The sequence below is a fragment of the Drosophila navojoa genome, chromosome 3, assembly GCF_054131105.1.
Source record: "Drosophila navojoa isolate 15081-1374.11 chromosome 3, UAZ_NAV_1.0, whole genome shotgun sequence".
NCBI classification, from domain to species: Eukaryota; Metazoa; Arthropoda; class Insecta; order Diptera; family Drosophilidae; genus Drosophila; species Drosophila navojoa.
The window spans coordinates 15,847,870-15,867,927 of NC_142891.1; the positions used below are offsets into that span (position 1 = coordinate 15,847,870).

Below are 20,058 nucleotides of genomic sequence, written 5' to 3' on the forward strand. Positions count from 1 at the left end.
AGACTAAAATATATTCTATGATTACATGGGGGTATATGCAAAAAGAAATATAATATTTTTTAACTCTTTAATTAGATAAAGTAAAATTACATTAAATTTAATTAAATATAAAATATTTAATATGAATATATTTTTCTTTTGTTTTTAAAAGTGATACGCCTTTTTGCTCACATTTTGTACAGGGTATAGACATGCAAATATTCTTTAAGCTGATGAGAAAAAAGAACCCGCGCTAAAAAGAGCAGACAATAAAGCGAATAATAACAATGGAACTTAAGGCAATTGCGTAATTTCACTTTCATCGAGCATCTTTTGGAGCACGCCAAAATCTCGCTTAGCGGCATAAATCAGAATTGAGCCAAAGGAAAGTGAAGAAATATGCGGAAGGAGGATATGCGATAGGTCTGCTGTGAAAGTGTAAATGATGATTGACGCGAAAGTAATAATGAAATGATTTAAATGTTGGAAAGGGCTTAACACTTTTGAGCAATAATCATGAATACAGCTTTAAGTGAACTATATAGAGTTTAATGTTCATAAACAGCAGCAACAGATGTTTAACAATTAAAAGAAAACATTCAAAAATGCGGAAAATATACTAATTAGCAATTGACTGAAATGCAAAAGAAAATTAGATACTTAAAAAGGTGCTTAAAAAGGCCTAATTAGTCAGTTACTAATCATTCTTTTTGTCTATTTTTTTATGATTCTCTTCCCCCAAGATCTTTCATAGAGAAGTGTAGGAAAATATGAAATTAGTTAAAAAATGAGCTTCAGTGCTTTTGCTGCTAATTAGTGAGTTCGTAATGTTTTTATTGCAATTTTCTAACACTTGTTAACGTTTATGCACAACTCCACCCTTTGAGAAACACACACACACCTTATAATTGCAGCAAAAGTCTTTAATTAATTACCCCAAGCTAATGAGTTTGCATAAAACTAAAAATACCTTTGGGCGAGCGGCAAGTGCAGCTGACTTGTAAATGATTAAAGCTTTTAGGCCAACATAAATAACAATTAATTTGGACAGTGGGCAATAGTCAAGTTATCAACAACGCAAAATGTTGAGCTTTTATTAAATTACACAAACTGAAGCGAGCTAAGGTAATTTACCGTAAAGCGTCAAAAGAACGCAGCTGCCGTCGACTCGAAGCTCCGCGTAAAACTTTTGCTTTTCAAGCCAAAGCAAAAACAAAACAAAACAAAACAAAACTAACAAAGCGACAGCTGTTGCTGAAGCTTCGTGACGTCACACAGCTCTAAGCTTCAGACAGGCGGTGAACAAATGGCAACGGCAACGGCAACGGCAACGACAGCGCCGGCAGCGACAGCGACGTCAGCGGCGATATCCAATAGCGCCCCAAAATAAGAAGTCGAAATTCATTCCTTTCGTTCAAATTCGTTTGCTACGCTCACGAGAGCGGACGTGCAGCGCGGAAAATCAGAGCTAAAAGCACAAAACAAAACAAAGCACACATATAAATAAACGCAAAAAAAAAAAACATAGCAAAGACAAAACGTAAAAATTTCGTAGTCTCGCCTTGTTGTTATTATTTGTTATTGCCATTGTTATTGTTATTGTTATTGTCTTGCTTGCAAGTGGTTCGTTTGCATCAAGAATAACCGTTTCGCAAAAAAAAAAATTAATAAATAAAAAAATAAAGATAATAATTGTGATTTTCTAACAGAAAATAAATTACCAAAAATAAAAAAAATAAAAATATAGAACAAGTGCAACAAAACTCGTGTCGCAAAATGGAGAAGAACAATAACAATTTACGGGCGGATATTACACCGTCAGGCAACGGACAGGCCCTGTCGAATGGCAATGGTGCAGCAGTAGGCGTGGCCGCTCAGCCGCTCAGCTGGAAGCAAACAATATGGAATACCTGGGATGCGTTCGCAGATGTCTTGTGGTTCATCATCTGCAGCATAGGCTATATACTCCAGGTATGTCAATTCGAGCTAATGTCAAAAGGTGTGCATAAATCTAAAGCTAAGTCTCACTTTGTTTACAAATTCTTAACCAATTTTGAATAGTTTATGATTTTTGCTATTCTACATTTGAATTTCTGATGCTTCCGTATGCTCAGCAACAGCTGCGCAGCTTAATTAACATCACATTGTCTGTGAGGAATAAAGCCAATCAATTTAATATATAAAATCTATCTGAAACCAAATGCAAAACTCATAGAAAATTTGAGAACAAAAAGTTTTATTCCGTTTTGAGATGGATTACGAAAAATTTAGATTTGAAAGATGAAAGGTTGAGCGATGACAAAGCGAATTATCAGTATAATTTTGGAATAATTATTAAAAGTTTTTACTTGAAAAAGACTTAAATAAACTCATGTTAATGATGTGATAATGGGCTTTTCATATAATTATAAAAATTCATAAATTCGTGTAGCCTCTATAAAAATTAATTCCTTGATTAACATATATGTATAATATTATTTATAATATTTTTATATAATGTAACTTTTTAATTTTATAAATTGCACAAATCAACATAAGCAAACCGATAAATTGATTACCGAATCTCGTCGAATAAGTCTTTAATTATTTGATGAGTAAATCGGTAAAAAAAAATCGAAAGTAATTTATTATATTTTCTGACTTGGGTTTGCTATTCAAAAAATGCACTTGATAAATGACATCAATTTACGAATTCACCAAATCAGATAAACTCGTTTTTGGGCCACTTATTTTCACTGCCTCAATTCGTGGGCAGAGCGTAAGTGCGCTTGCTCTTGGCTCTTGCCTCTTGATTGCTTGTTAAAAATAAAAAAAGTAAATAAATAAAAGTCTGCGTGGTTTATCAATAACTCTGCAATCTCATCTACCTTTTATGGCTGTCATTATCGGCACGCGTATGATTAATTTTTATTTGCGATCTCGTTATATATTATAGCATGCAGATCTCAACCATTGTTTTGGTTAATTAAATAATTACGTTTGATTAAATCGATAAATGTTAAGTGAACAAGCAAGCAAACACGTTGCTCCAAGTAGATTCGGAACATCGTTCACTAGGGGCGGGGCAAATCGGATAATATGTGTTCCGGTATCTCGGAATTTACTATACTATATAATTACTTACTTGCTTATTCATTAAATCTTCTCGATATTATATATTGGACAACAATCGATTCAAGCGCGACAAATTTAAATACCAAGTGCCTTGTACTTGAGTCAAGTATGAATCGATAAATAAAATATATGATGATTAAAAAAATATATGTGCACATGTATGCTAAATAGATTGAAATGGAAAGGTGGTAATTAAATACAACAATGAACTTAGTTAAGCTATAATTCATCATCATCTCGGTCTTACAAAGTATTATGGCGCTTGTATTGTTATTATTGCATTGTTAGCCTGTTCTAAAATGATTTTAATAAAATGCAAATAGTACGCCGCATATATCAAAAACAATTTCTATATCTAAAGGAAATGCAATTAGCAACTTGTTAATTATATATATTCTTAATTACCCTGAAGTAATTCAATGCCAATCAAAAGTAATTTATTGCAGTACAATGTAGTAAAATACTATAAATTGACTGAAACTTGTATAATTAGACAGCTAAGACGGCGAGCACTTAAGGTGATTGCACATTTTAGATAGGCGGAGAGAAAACGTTTTCAAGATTATTAAATGATTTGCTTTTAGCTGACGCCAAAAGGGCCAATAAATTCGGTTAATTGCTGTAAAAGCGCATAATTGAAATTCATGGCTAGTTAACAAAGAATTCGGATATGAGGCTTAAGGGCAAATATTTTGTTTAAAATATTATAATTTTATTTTATTTTGTTTGCTTTCTTGCGGTCAAATTGACACGCTCGGATTTATAAACAAATTTCGCAGCATTACATAAGCAAACAATTTTTGTAGGTCTTTGTTGTTGTTGTTGTTGTTGTTGTGCTACATAATTATATTAATTTCACTTTGGCAACAAAGATAAAAACGAAACCTTTTTAGTTTGCGGCGGTTACTCTTATATATATCTATGTGTGTGTGTGTGTGTGAGATATGATCATTAAATGTAGCATGTGTATCATGTATTTGCCTCGGTCTTATTATGCATGAGTGCCATTAAATTACCGAGGTAACTCTCTTTGCCTGAATGCCTAACTAAGCGACGGATGATGCCAACTGCATAGAGACAGGCCGACTAAGAGAAAAGAGACAGAAAGCGTGAGGAAGAGAGAAAAAGACACGGGTTGGAGGCGTTGCCCATTAAAAATGTTGACATTTGCATGCTGAATGCAATATCAACGAGTCATGAACGAGCCAAAACTAATTTGCATGCTAAGATTCAAGATTCGCTGTCTTTGCAGCTGTTGCCATTGTTGTTGTTGCTGCTGTTATTTGTTGCAATTGCATACTGATTGACCGTGTTAATAATGGGCTTTGGCACAACAATCGACCACATGCAGTTCGATATTAACCTGGTTTATGTCGCTGCATTCTTGAAATTCGTTAAGCGCGTGTAAAACAAAAGACTTAGGCAACAAACTTGGCCGTTTGAGGGTGTGCTTTTATGGCCACAATCTGTGGAACTGTCTGGCAGGCGCTGGAAATAAGCTAAGGGGAACACTTCCAAAATAAAACCAAAACAAAATAAAAAAATACCAATAACAAAAAAATAACATACATATATTATTCCCAGGCGCTGCGACGCGAGCAGCGCGGCTGGCGTTGGCGTCGCTGCTGCGTTTTGGCTTGTTGACCCAGTTCAACTTTTGCATTTTGCCGGCTTTGCAACGCCATGAAGCCTGTTTTTATTAGCTTGGCTAGTTGTGGGTTCGACTGCTGTGGTTGCCACAGCAAAACAATTTTTCGCGGGCAACTTGCCCGCCTAACTGTGAAGCGTGTGTGCGTATATATTTATGAGTATACGTATGTGTGTGTGCGTGCAACAGCAAAGCAAGAGAAGAAATATAAAAGAAGTAAACGCAATTGAAATCGAAAGTGTTGGTCAAACAACAACAACAACGACAAGAGCAACAAAAGCCGTATAACAGCCACTTGGTATTGCATATGTGAGCATAAAGTTAGCTTTTGTTTGAGACTGTGTGTCGTTGTGGAGGTTATTGGAAGCGCAGGCTCATAGCCCATAACGGCCTTGGCTCACTTGTTTGGATTATCTCACATGTGAAGTGGGTTAGGATAGTGTGTCACTCCTCAGATAGGCCAGTAAATGGACGGGTGTGTTTGATGAACTGAGTCATAGCCGCTCCGTGGTAACAGTGAATGAACAAAACTAAGATAAAATAATATATGCCATTGTTTTATTCAATTGTGTAGGGATTTTCTTCAGCGTATATATTTTATTAAAAATAAATATAGTCCCATATATATGTATATATTATATTTCGAAATACAATCTTCATTCGCATTCCACTGCTCTTAAGTATTTTTTGCAAATGAAAAATAATATAAAATCAGAAATCTAAATATTAAAATATGTGTTTCTGTGGAATGTAGTACTGAGAAAAATTTAATTAATTTAAATAAGGAAGAATCTAATGATTAATAATATTTAACAATAATTTTCGCAATGAAAAACAGACAAATTATTAACCCTCTTTTCATTTGAATTGTGAATTTGCTTAGCAATAATTCCTTTAATTTAATGTACCAGATTTTTGTTATTCATTATATAGTATATACATATTTATATAATAAAACGTAATTACTTGCGGTCAAACATTCTTCTTCACATTAACTTTACGCATTCCATATCCGAGGGCATCGCAGTTTGCAATTGGCAGCAATCTCAAGCATACATCACAGTCGAGCGGTAAATTCCACTTCTCCACTTCTTGTAACCAAGATTGGCAAAGCATAGAACTTGATTGCTAGATATATGTACGTATATGTATGTAGCTGTACATCAATTGCGGTATATTGACTGTAAAACAAAAAACAAAGCCAACAACTAGTGTTCAGGTGCTAATTTTTGCGTGGCAATAAATAAAAATGGATTTTGAAGGCTGTCAGAGCAGTGACCGGCCACCCGCTGCAGCAAGCAGCCAAACCAAATACAACAATCAAAGCAAACAGCTAGCCAAACACACACACACATAGACACACACATTTATTGAAAACAGCTGGCTGGGGCTGGGCGAGTAAACTTTTGAAGGCAACCCGCCTCGATGACGCCTCAGAAATTGCAACGGGCACAACGTGCTGACGGCATAGAAATCGAATGCACGTTACGCCTAGATCAATGCATGGCTCGTTAATACATAAACTTAATCGAAAATAAACATATTATAGGCAGAACTTGTTTTTTTTTTAACTACTATTAACTTTTCCATAGTAAATACAGTATACAAAATATTCTGAAATCATATATGAAATATATGAAAATATATTTATTAAAAGAAAAATATATATTTTTAAAGTATTTATTTAAGTTTTTAAATACTTATATAAATGATTAGAAGTATTTTATAAAATATTTTTAAAGGCAATTAGCATTCGAAATTGAAGACATATATTTATTTATTTCATATATTTCATATTTATTTATTTCATATATTTATTTGATTTTTATTTATTTATTTTTTCAATTATTAAATTCATTTTTTGCTTTTCTTTTTTAAATTTAATATATATCTATCTATATTATGATAAATTTTTCTTTACTTCTGTTAACCCTCTGCAGATAAAGGCATTGTAGTTGTATAATATTATTATTGTTATTATTATTATTATTATTGTTATTATTATTATTAACAATATTTATAACGACCCAAAAAGCTATCAATATTATTTCGTTATAGAAAAAACGTCGAAATAAATAAAAAACATGCAAATCCAAATGATTAGAAAATATATGCACATATTAAATTAAAAGCCACTGAATAAATATCAATACGCTTAACGTTTATTTCAGTCTTATTTAAACATCATTAGCGCATCTCGCTCGTTCAGCTATTTTCTCAGATCTATGCCATTGCAATATTCACGTTCAGGTTTATTCAATTTCTTACGCCGTCTGCTGCGCTCTTTTTATGCCGCTTCAGCTTCGTGTAATTTTCTTAGATTTATATTATATATATATGTATATATTTATTTATATAGCAGAGCTTTAAAGGTCACTAGTTGCTGGAGTGAGTGTGGCAGCAAATGAAAATTGCATCAGTGCTGCACCAGGCAAGTTCGTGTCTTAAGTCTTTTATTTATAGGCCAATGGAAAATCGCTCAAGCCAAAGTTGAGCTAATTAAAGCAGCTGCCGAGTCGAGTGGCTCGAATGGATTCAACTCGAGCCGAGTTGAGTGGAGTCGAGTCGAGTCGAGTCGTGTCGTGTGACGAGCATGGCTATGGCATGGCTACTGCTGCAACTGCATAGATGTGCTTTGTTGTTGGGCAAGACACTTGACTTGGGGCTGACTTGCAGGTTGCCTCGCCGGCTGGCGGTTTCACTTTCAGCTGGCTTAGAATTCACCTGGTCTACGAAGTCGTTTAGATTTTCAATTTTTCGCAATTCTCCCGGACGAAGTAAACAAGTTTCTGCTAACTCAGTCTAGCATTTGCTTTAAGCCAAGCACAAGCACAAACACAAACACAAACACAAATACAAATACAAGCGCAGCTAACATTTGATCAGCATTCGCTGCAGTGCTGTTGCTTGGCGCTTAGCGCCTTTAGAAGTTAGTATTTAGATAAGACGTGACCATATGCTAGCATTCATAATTCAGTTTTGTCTGCGGTTTTGTCGCAAATTTGTTTCTTGTTTTTTTTTTTTTCTCTCTCTCTTTCTGTTTTTTCTTCTTTCGATTGTTTGAATTTGCATAATTGCGCAAGAGTTGTTCACCGCTCATATGCTAATTGTGAACTTTGAGGGGATTCATAAATGATATTGTACAGTTAGAAACGTTGTGTGCTTAAATGTTGATTCAAGACTAATGAACATCTAATGATAATGAGGCAGGCAGATCTTACAACTTCCTGGATCGTTTGTGTAATTGGCGAGAGTTGTTTGCACTTAGAATAGAACCTATCAATATGTGTGATAGGCGAATGTAAATAAACATTTTAATTCCAAAGCTGTTTGCTAAATAATAATAATAGCTGCTAGATAAATAAAGACCGTTTAATAATGTACGCAAATAGAAAACTGTTGACATAATTAATAAATTAAAAATGATAAATCTATATACATATATAACTGCTACTACAAATGGAATAGAACGGTAAAAAAACATGAGATAAAATATATAAAGAAACAACAAAATGCAGACAGCAAACAGAATAGGCAACAAATTATAGCATCATAGAAAAATATTTTTCATTTCTTGCCTTTCTTATAATATATGGCACTGAAAACATAACTTGTCGGGAATTAAGAGGTAAAACATAAAATCTGCAGTATTTTATACTAACCAGTTCAAGCCATGGCTGACCCCATAAACTAAGCATCTTTTTGATGCTAAAATCTGTTATATGACGAATAAATTAAACATGAATTTATAATTGCCAACATTAGATGCAAAATTCATTTAAATTAGTTGACTCCCAGGTATATTTCACGAAATATGTCTAAGACAATGTGCTGGGTATCTTGTAGTCGAGCAGCTTTACTTTTTATACCGCATGTAAATCTGTTTTTCATATCTCTCCATCGAAGCTCCACCTTGAGATTGTTCCAATGAAATTGAAAATTTATAGTCTACAAATTCCATCAAATCACTTTGCTTAGCTCGCATTAAGAGATCTATACCAGTATATAAAACATAATTCAAAAGATGCCCAGCTTTGCTCCATTTATGCTCTTGGAAATTTTCCGTTTTTGTTTTTTTACAAAGGTCAATGCGTTTACCTTGACAATCAAATAGACAATCTAACAAGCCATAAAAGAGACCAGTAAACCCCAGACCCAGACCCTACAAGTTCGACGCTGACGCAGCTGGTTTTTCGCTTTTACAAAAGACAGATTGTGAAAAATGATTTCCAGTTTTTTTTTATAAATTATATCTTTTTTTTTTTTGTCAAATGACAAAGCAAATATGGATTTGAGCAAGACTATATTAAAGCTCTTTGTGTCTGCTTGCATTTACATATAGGCAAGTCATGTGTGGACTTTATTAGCCCGAGACCAGGCAGAACAAGCAAATGATTTGCTTTTAGAATGGACTTCCGCGCTCTGTTCAGCCTTAAGATTTTATTTTTTGCATAAACTTGAAAGTGTAAAAAGATCTGTTTAATGGGTTGAGCGTTTCGCATATGTTCCATTTGATGGCCCATTAAAATGCTCTTGTAAATATGAATAAAAAATAAAATATAAAAAAGAATAACAAAAAAAAAAAAAAACATTTATCTTTTGGCATAAATCGCGGCAGACACATATTTAAGCTATTATCATGTTATGCATAAATTATAATGGGTCACTTCCTGCCCTTGTTCAAGCTGAAGAGCCAAAGACGACGGGAAAAAGCGCACGAATTGCGTGCTCAATTATGTGACAAAATGTCTGTCAACAAGGCAACAAGTGAAAGAGGCGACTGATCATTATTATCTCATATCATTATATTCATCATAATCATCGCCACCGGACACCAGCTAACATGTTACCCTTAATGAATTTTCGTATTATTTATGGGCAATTTTTCTCTCTTTTTTTTTGTATTTTGCTTTATTTTCTTTTTTTTTTTTAATTTGGAGCCAAACTGCAGCTAACTAAAAGGGGAAGAGTTTGTTTGTTGAGATATTTCAAACAAGTGCATACCCTATATTGTAGTCAAATTGTATCTGACTATATAAGATACACAAATGATTTGTATAAAGTTTGATTAGCTTTTATAATATAAATATAATCCTTTAATATATTTTGTATATTATTTGATTACTTAAAGCTTGAATTCTTCATTATAACGGATTGAACTAAAAGACGTTCATGATATATTTATTTTTTATTTATTTTTTTTTTTTTTCTATTTATTCTTTGCTTACGTAAACTAAAATTCGAATTAGAACTGTACTGTCGCCTATTAAGAAATTCCTCAGTTTCCCCGTTAAGACCTAAACCAAATCTTGAGCTATTCAGCTACAGTTTTCTGAAATTATAAAATATAAAACAGGCTTTGTAAGGAAACGACTTTAATATTATTTTACAATATACTTTAAGATGTATATAAAATTGTTACCTTTGAAATCTTTATAAAAATATTGAATCGAGTCCATGTTTGAGTAATATTTTTAGAACTTATGATTAAATAACAAATCAAGATAATCATAAATACCTAGTTCAGTAACTCACAAATGAAGGCAGGATAAAAAGCTTATTAAAGTATTGAGCTATGTTTGCCTTTGGCTTTAAATATAAATTTAAGTAATAAAACTCGTATTATTTTTATTATTATTATTTTTTTTTTAATTTTCTATATATCAATAATAAAATAGTGTCGTGAATTCTTATTATTTATTCAACTAATATTGAAAAAAAAGCAATTGCTAACCAAATAAGAAAATCACCTTTTTGAGTCAAGTATTCTGAGCAGTTGCCCAACTATACGATACCCTTTGCTAAGCCGCTTGCAGAGCAACAGCAACAGCAACAACAACAACAACAACAATGCTGGCCACGTTGCGCCACATTCATTGTTAATGTCAAAATAATTGGACACGCTTGCCAGTGCGGCTGCTGCCGCTGCTGTCGCTGGCCCCTGAGTAATAGCTGAAGTTGCACCCCAAGCCGGGGCACAGTTGCAGGGCGCGAGGGACTGTGAAGCGACGTTGACGTCGCGTGTGGCACGAAAATTTATGGGCCGCCTCTGGTGGCAAGCGAGATGGAAAGTGCCACTGTGTTGCCCCCTAGCTGTTGTTGCTGTATCTTATCTCTGTTGTATTATTGTTTCCTCCCGAAAAAATGAGTAAAATATTATGTTAATGTTGCTGCTGTTGCTGTTGTTGCTGCTGCTACAGTTGCTGGCAATTTTGTTGCCCGCGCCGTTTGTTATCTTTATGCGACAATGTAGACGTGCGAGTCATATATTATGACAGCTTATTGACACTAAATCAACAGCAGCAGCAGCAGCGTTCAAGCAGTTGAGTTGATCTCTTAAAGAAGTTGAAACATCTCAAGTATTTACCCAGTTTGAGGCGTCAAATTCAGCCCCTATTAACATGCTACCGCCAACTGCCAGACAATTCGCATTGTTGGCGCTTTGTTTGCCACCACAAAAGGAGCCAAAAATTAACATATCGAACAGCATGTTTGTGCGCTAATATTGGCACACACGCTGTCTGACAGTTGGCGGCAGACTCGCGAGAAAGGCCTCCAGAATGACGAGGGTTAAAACAAAAGACTTAGGCAACAAACTTGTTGTCACATTTGACATTTAACAGCCGGCGGTTCAGCTAAAAGCTGATGGAAATACGGTGTCAAAATGTTTTGGCTTGTTTTTTCCTTGGGCTCACATATAAAACATTGTCGGACAGCAAAAGGTTTTTAAGGGAAACAAGACGATTTTCTATGGTTTACCCATGGTGAATGTGAATTTCCCACAGTTTGTTTTAAATTTGAATTTCAGTTGTATGAAACGCATCAATTTTATTCACGCTGCAACTTTTGACGCCTTTAATTATATTGCCTCAATTAACTCTCTCTCTGTTTCCTGTATAATTATCAACACCTCTCTTATCGTTTGTTTCCTGCAGGACCTTTATTACATCGCCTTCGGCTATCCCGAAAAGGAACTCAAAGCGGACATTGCGTTAGTCACAGGTGGCGGCAATGGACTCGGCCGTCAGCTCGCCGAGCGACTGGGCAAACTGGGCACCAAAATTATCATCTGGGACATTAATCAAAAGGGTAAGGCAAATAGACAGAAAGAAAGAGAGCCTTGAGAGAGACAGAGAGAGAGCACGAAAGATACTCATGTAATTTTCGGAACTTTTCAGGCATTGCGGAGACCATTCAGATCGTAGAAGCGGCGGGCGGCTATTGCAAGGGCTATGTGGTGGACATATCAAAGAAGGAGGAGGTCTACAAAGCGGCCGATGTCATCAGAGCTGAAGTTGGTGATGTAAGTATCCAGAGGGGGGCGAACGGGGCTAGGGAAATGTGCACTTGTGGAATGTGCGCGTCAATTGAAGCATAAAACTCTTGTAATTGCCGTTCACAGTTGAGCGCTTAAAATAGTCGACGTAATTGTTTGTTGAGGGGCGTTTAATGGCCAGAACCCTTCTGCTAGCTGTGTGGTTGTTGTTCTTGTTGTTGTTGTTGTTGTTTAGAATGAACACATGTAGGCCCAAACACTCTCGACGTAGCCACGCCCCCGAGCAACACATCTTCTGCATATATTTATGTCATAAATTTTGTTTCAAGACGTGAATTTGTATGCATGAGCGCATTTTCAGCGTGCCACGGTCAACCTTGAGAAGTGCTAGAGAGCGAGACAGAAAGAGAATGAGAGAGCAGAGAGAGAGAGAGAGAGAGCAAGGGAGGGAAACTGGTTGCCACTTGCGTTGCGTCTGGCAATTAATCACAATGTGGAGCACTGGCTGCCTTCAGCTTTTACCTGGGAGGTGGACGGGGGCAAAATCGCAGCCTGCATTCAAATTAATCGCAACCGGCACGAGTTGCCGTCACCGTCGAGCCACAGTGCCACAGTGCCACGCCCATTCTGGGATGCACATTAAAAGTGCATAGAAGTCGCAGTCACTAATTGTGTGACTGCCCCCGAACGCATCTTCACTGCAGCGCATAAATCTTATAAGAAAATACACACATACATACACACACATACAATCTTCAAATTATCCAAGGCGATGTCCAATTGCAACAGGCATGCAATCGTGTCATGGCATTCATTATCACTGTGAATGCAACTGTAAACGCTGACTGCCGCCAGTCGAAGCTCGCCTTCTGACTGCCCACTGCCAACTGGCAACTGGCAAGTGCTATCTGGCTGACTTTCGACTGTGGACAGCCGATAGCCGGCTGCAGTTGCTAATGTGATTAGCGACGTTTTGCCAAAGTGTCGAAAGTCCGGCAAGCGCATCAGTTTTCATCATTCACATTCGCTTTGATGGCTTCCGCAATGGGGCTATATCGATAGACTGTGCACTGAAGATGTCTATATTTGAAAAAGAATACATACTAATTAAAGTGTGGAACGCAGAGGACAGTGATATAATCTTTATAGACCAGACGCGCTCTTCTCGAACCAGTTGTAGCCCAGCATTTATTAACTTTGACTCTGAAAATTAACTGAACCAAAACTGAAACCAAAAACTCATCTAAAAAACATAAATAACTTGACTCAAGTTCAATCTGGATGGAATGCATACCACAAAGACTTGGATTCAATTTAAATTAAAATTTGATTGTTTCATTTGAGCTTAAAACTATTTATGGCCAATCTGGGTTTAATGTTGGCTGAGCGCTTGAGTGCTTTAGACTAGGTATATTAATCAAGGCCTGAAGTAACTTTTAGCCTCGATCTCTAGCAATTTGGATACCTTTATCAGCCTATCTTGAGCTATTTTATAATATAGAATAAAGTGAATATAAAGCGATATTGAAATTTTTACTAGAAAATAAAATTTGCCTTATGTAGACTTCACATTTGTGTCTAGGTTGTTAATAAAAGCTCTGCTTAAATACAAAATTGGCTTCAGGTTTTTTAAAACTCAATTTCAACAACTAAAATGTTCACTAAAAATTACCCAAATATACTTGTCTGCAGCTCTATTCATAAAAATAAACAATAAACAATAAACACAATGTTCTTTTGGTTTTAGTTTTATATAGCGCAGCCTTACTAATTGTATTTTAGATTAGAAAATCTTATTACACTATTTATTTTTTGTTTCAATTACATTTTAAACAATTTTAGTAAACTAAAAACAGAGCAGATTTTTATTTTCAAAAATTAAATTAAAATTTGTTAAATTAAAATAAACGTAAATGTACCCAGTTTATACTTTTGTTATTTCATCCCGATTTTCCATGCCTTATAATTATAAATAAAAAATATGATTAAGCGTAGCCCTTTGTCTGCTAATTATTATCGTTGTCTGTCCATCTGTGTGTCTTTTTGATTAGAACTCTCTTCTCTTGCAATTGCTAATGAATGTTCAGTCTAGGGCGCAGCTGGAGTTGTAAAATAATTAGACAGAAATTTTAAGCATATTCAAGTTTTTGAAGAACAAATTAAAAGTTTTGATCCCAAGTTCTAAGCTGAAAGTATACAAATACATTTTTATATACTGATGATAGCTTTGTTTATAAGTTCTCTATAAATCCATTATATTCCTCTCTCTAAAAAAACCGCCATAAATCAACTTAAAAACTTCCTTTTAGAGTGCAACGAAATTTATATTTAATACTTATACATTAAAGTGCTTAAAAATAATTAAGTTCAGTAATTACAAGCTAAAATCTTGATATGTGATTCACATTTGTCATTATTAAAATTAAGCATATATAATTTTTTTGGCATTTGAACTTTATTTGAACTCTATATAATTACGCTAAAGACCCTCTATAATTAAAAAAAGAAAAAACTTAAACATTTATTGTTCTATCCGGCGACCAGCCCAAAATGCAGAGTTTGTATCAACGGGCGCTTGGATATGCCATTATTATGGGGGTTCAAAACATTTTACGCTTGGCCAGCGTTTAATTCTGTATAAAATATTACCGACCTGACAACTTTAGCAACAACAATAGCATTCATAATAATAACTGAGTCTTGAATCATTAGCGTAAAGAGATAAAAGGTTAAAATAGTTTAGCTTCGACAAAAAAAATTATAATGAAAACAACATGCGAAACGAAATTAAGAAGCAAAAATAGTTAGAATAAAGTTATCAACATAGTAAAAGCAAAAAAAATCTGAGTCGAGAGTCCAAAGACTATTAGAGCTCCGAACTGGGTAAAAGAAAAAATAAATTAAGAAAATAACATAAAGTCGAGTAAAGAACTGGTGATGTAGTCTGAAAATACCCTGTACCTAGGAGCAACATATAAAATTAAAATGCTAGAAAATATTAATTATAAAAATAATAATATAATTAGTAGTGTTTCTTTATGTTAGTCGTTAGAAAAGTTTCTCTGTAAAATGATGTATAAATTTAGCATTAAAAGTACTTAATATTAAATCATAAAACTATATCTAGTTAGTTAGTTAATCAGGCAAATAGAGGCCAGGATTAAGATTAAGACATAGAAAGAAATTCTTAACGAAATCACACATACATAGTCTACATAGTCAATAGAGATAAGATATAAAATCACAGACAATTCGCAGTTTCTATAAATTACAGGGTATTTACAACAGTAGCTTAAATGAGCAAAGAAAAAAACATTTTAACTACTTAATAAGTCATGCGTTATGCAGATGACGCGCTGCTTTTGTTGTTGTAGTTGTTGTTGCCGTCTGGTCTCTGAAATAGTACATTTAATATTTTTAACAACTTGTGTTGTGCTTTTTGCTTCGCTGTTGCTTTAATGCACGCCTCGTTAAATGTTTTTTTTTCCTGCTTTGTTTTTGTTTTTGCTTACGAGCAAATTGAAATCGCGCATACGCAACGTGTGACCCGCTGTCGCAGCTCCCTGCGCCCATTCACCCATTCGCCCGGTGCACTTGAACCCGCTCTGGCCTGGATTCGTTGTCCGCAGTTATTACATCGGTTGTTGCCATGATAGCTTTTCTTGTTGAACGAAATGTTGCACTTGTTGTTGGCTGTAGCCCAAGTAGCAACAGCAGCAACGTCGCTTACTTATAGTTGCAGCAATCATATTTTTATTTTCAAGCAGCATTTTACATTATTCGCAATTAGACCTTGACATGTTACACTTATTATTACTCTGCTTTCATTCGTTTCCAACGCATCTTCATAGCAAATTACGCATTGAGATTTCAAGTGGAAAAAACAAACACAAACTTTTGTAATAATAATTGCACTTTTTTTTGTATTTTCGCTTTCCGCTAAATGATTTAGATCCGTAATGAATTACTTAATAAATGGGCGGATTTATATATATGAAATGGGAAGTGGAATCGGAATATGGATGCATTTCTTATCAAATATATATGTATAAGCATAAGATATAAAAGGAAAGCAGAAGTTAATTAATATTTAATTAAAGTAATTGAGTTTTGAGAGATATATTAACTGAGCGTAGATGCTTTTAATATGGGAAACATTCCGAATTTCTCAGATGACTATATATAAATATTTTAGAGCCGACTTAGAAATACTATAATTAAAAAAAAATATTTTAAAAAAATATATATAAATATAAAACTAAATATAAAAATATATGTATATATATAATTACTATAATTTTAAAAAATATATAAATTAAAAAAGTATTTTTTTTTATTTGGTTAATTTTTTAAATATTAAAATTAAAAATAATAATTAAAAATATAAAAAGTTAAATATTATTAATAAAAACAATAGTAAATATGATAATTAATAAAGAAATAAATCAACAAGCATTTTGCATAAATTCAACTGAATGGGGCTGGAACATGTCGATCTTGGCCAATTTAGCTAAACGAAAGACAATTAAATTGAGCAAGAAAGAACAAGAGGTCAAATATATTCAAGAACAGTGTTTTTTTTTTCTCATTGCAAACTTGTTACAATTACCTGAAATTGCTTTGCCGCCTTTAGTGCTAAGACCACAAACGAGAATCGAACACGTGTTATGGCCAAGTGGCCGGCCAGCCGCAAACAAGTTGAGAATTATTTAATTTGTTACGCAATTTAGCTGCACATGTAAATTTACGAAACAATACTATATATTTAAATGCCTTTCAGATTTTATTGGCAGACACGAAAATTGCTAAACAGAAGCCGAGTAAATCTTTACGACAATCCATTAAAACGTTTTTTTTATTTGATTTCCCCCTCCGCAGGTTACTTTGCTGATTAACAATGCTGGAGTTGTGTCTGGACTGCATCTGCTGGAAACGCCGGACCATCTGATCGAGCGCTCGTTCAATGTGAATGTTATGGCACACTTTTGGGTAAGTTGAGCTAACACAGACACACACACACACACACACACTCACTCACTTATATACACTTGCTATAATAATGACTCGTTGTCATTGCACAGACCGCAAAAGCGTTTCTGCCCAAAATGATCGAGAAGGAACGTGGACATATCGTGACGATCGCCTCTCTGGCTGGCCATGTTGGCATTAGCAAATTGGTCGATTACTGTGCCAGCAAATTTGCAGCGGTTAGTATATTCGTTAGCTGTGCATGCAAATTGCTGGAGAATCTCTTTTTGACAACAAACTTGTGCACGGCATAATTACAGGTTGGCTTCGATGAGGCGCTGCGTCTGGAGCTGGAAGTTCTCGGACATACGAACATACAAACCACCTGCATTTGCCCGTTCTTCATACAGGCAACGGGCATGTTTGACGATGTGAATGCCAGGTGAGCGCATTAATGGGCGTGGCCGGTGCGGTAATATACTGACAGCTAAACTGTTCTGCATTGCAGATGGGTGCCCACATTGAATCCCAACGATGTGGCCGATCGCGTCATCTCGGCCATTAGGAAGAACGAGAAGCTGGCCATCATTCCCGGTTTCCTCAAGTTCATGCTGTCCCTCAAGTGGTAAGTAAACACACGACCCAAAACGAAATGTCTTAATGAGGCTACAAACACTCATGTTTACCTTAGTAAATGCGACTAAATTCTTCTCAGCTGCCATATAGAATAGGAATTTGAGCATGTTCTTAAATATTTAAATAATAGTAATTATTATGAAATTGATTCAAAGAATTGAGAAGGGCATATAACTATCAAATATTTAATAATATAATCATATAGAGAAATACTTGATATAATTTTGAATTAAAGGTGCTTTATTTAAAAGTTTTAATAGTAATTTATAGTAGGGAATATAGTATTATATACTAGATTTATTTAAAAAAAAAAATACTGTTCAGATAATCAATATGTATTGCATAAAATACAAAAAAAAAAAAAAATAATAATAATCTAAGATAACTAAGTTTAAAGTTAACTTAATAAAATCTTAAGTCAAAGACCAATCATTATAAATTCGAATATTATTTTACATATAATGCTCCCAAAACTATTTTAACAAACTCTATTTATAACATAAGATAACCTGATATGAAATTCTTTGATTTCAATTAGAAGCATGAAAGCAAATAGAATAGCTTATATATATACATATATTTGTATATGTCTGCATATGACATTTCTGATTTATATATTACACACAGTATTAGTGCCAGAAATGCCATTAAAGTTTCGATCAGGAACCACCCCTGGAAATGTCGATTAAAAGTTATTGTCTAATAATTTGAACTGTGTGCATTTCCATTCCCTTCGCTTGCCCTTCGCATGACTATTCCAACAGTGAATTATTATCCATTTCGGAAATCAGTGAAACTGAAATATATGGAAATAAATCCCACTCTATTGCCCAGATCTTTGAAACCCCCCAGCCATGGTGCATGGCTAATGGCGTCGCTTTAATGTGTTTCACTTTAATAATGCATAACATTTACCTTTACCTTCTACTATGTTGTGTCTCATTTCTGTGGGTGTTTTTTCTTCTTCTTCTTTTTGCCTATTCACAGGACCTTCCCTTGGGGTTGTGTGAGCGGCTTGTTGCGTCGCCTGGTGCCCGACGCCTCGCCCCATGGCCTGCCCAGCACCAGCAGTACTAGCAGCAGCAACAACAACAACAACAACACCACCACCACCACGAGCCCTGGCAAGGCGAATGGCAACATCATATCCTCATCCACCGCCGCGGACATGGCTGCCATTGATGCTCAGTTGAGCAGCGCCAGTGCCGCGCTGCCAGCCAAATCACCCTCGATGCTCATCCAACGGACACCGTCATTGGGGGAGCGGGTGCTCTGAGGAGCGCCGCCTGCCGGCTTCGCCCTTGCCTGCGCGTATTTGTTGCTTTTGCATTTTACGAGTTATGTGTGTAATTGAATTTGTGTTTTTGGCAATTTTCTCTCTCTCTCTCTCTCCCTTTCTCTCTCTTGTTTTACATTACTCTCTCCCTTTTCGTTTTTTTTTTTTTTATTTTGTTGGCCAAGCGAACGTCCGCGGTAGCTTTGCGGATGGATTTGTGGTCAGGAGCACGTTTAGTAATTTTAAGCTACGAGTCTAGTGATATTACATTTAGTTATGACGGCCTCCCACGGGGCCCTCAGATACGATTAGTTCTTTAAATGCTGATTCGTATTTTCGTACAGAGTAAGAAGGATGGAGGCGAACGAGTGTAGTCAGCAGTCAGGTTCTTGAAAGCATTTCCCTTCGGTTGTAGTTTTTCTTAAACTTAAACTAGTTCAATCCGTACTTGCATCGGGTTCAATAATTTTATACCAATTTTTGCTAGCGTAGGCCGCGTGATTTCTTCAATCGACTTATGCCGTAGGTAAATTTTTCACTTATAAGCAACTTTATACATAAAATATATATTTTTTCATAAATCTTAATTAGCGCTATTTTTAATACTAATTCCGCTAAAACGTAGTTAGGCAAATAATAACTTTGTCGAGAGCAAAACAGAAATAATATATACCAATACAAGTTTAAAAAGTTTCCATGTTAATTAGCTAATACCATTTTGTGTGCATCGAATATTTAGTTAATACAATTATACAAATAATTTATCGAATGAATACAAATAATTATAAATATATATACATATTAAAAAAAGCAAAAACAAATATACGAATATTAAAAACAAAAAAGAAAAATGCGTTTTTATTATAGAATAATAATATCAAAATATTAAAGCAGGAAAAGTTAAAATATGATAAATAGATATATGCATATTATAATTTTAAAAAATATATTTGTTTTACTTATAGAATAAATAAAAAATTAAAGTTCGCTTGTTTGAAAATATTTTAATTATATGTTGATTAAAGGATTTAATTCAAACATATTTTCTTGATTCAAAATAATTATTTAAAAAACATTTAAATTTGTTCATTAAAAAAAATGAATATATAAATATATAAATTTGTCGTTTACATATTAATTTGCATACATATTTTTTATATT

The 20,058-nt window shown here is 34.6% G+C and overlaps 1 protein-coding gene across 1 annotated transcript; it reads left to right on the forward strand.

The window, feature by feature from the left end:
* The first annotated feature begins 904 nt into the window (after positions 1–904).
* On the forward strand, positions 905–19,587 carry LOC115563336 (estradiol 17-beta-dehydrogenase 11). Its single transcript, XM_089257198.1, has 8 exons — positions 905–1,950; positions 11,677–11,830; positions 11,920–12,044; positions 16,896–17,006; positions 17,099–17,224; positions 17,306–17,427; positions 17,494–17,610; positions 18,609–19,587. Exons 1-8 carry the CDS (start codon positions 1,756–1,758, stop codon positions 18,895–18,897), a joined length of 1,239 nt encoding a protein of 412 aa, XP_089113324.1. The 5' UTR covers positions 905–1,755; the 3' UTR covers positions 18,898–19,587.
* The last annotated feature ends 471 nt before the right edge of the window (positions 19,588–20,058 follow it).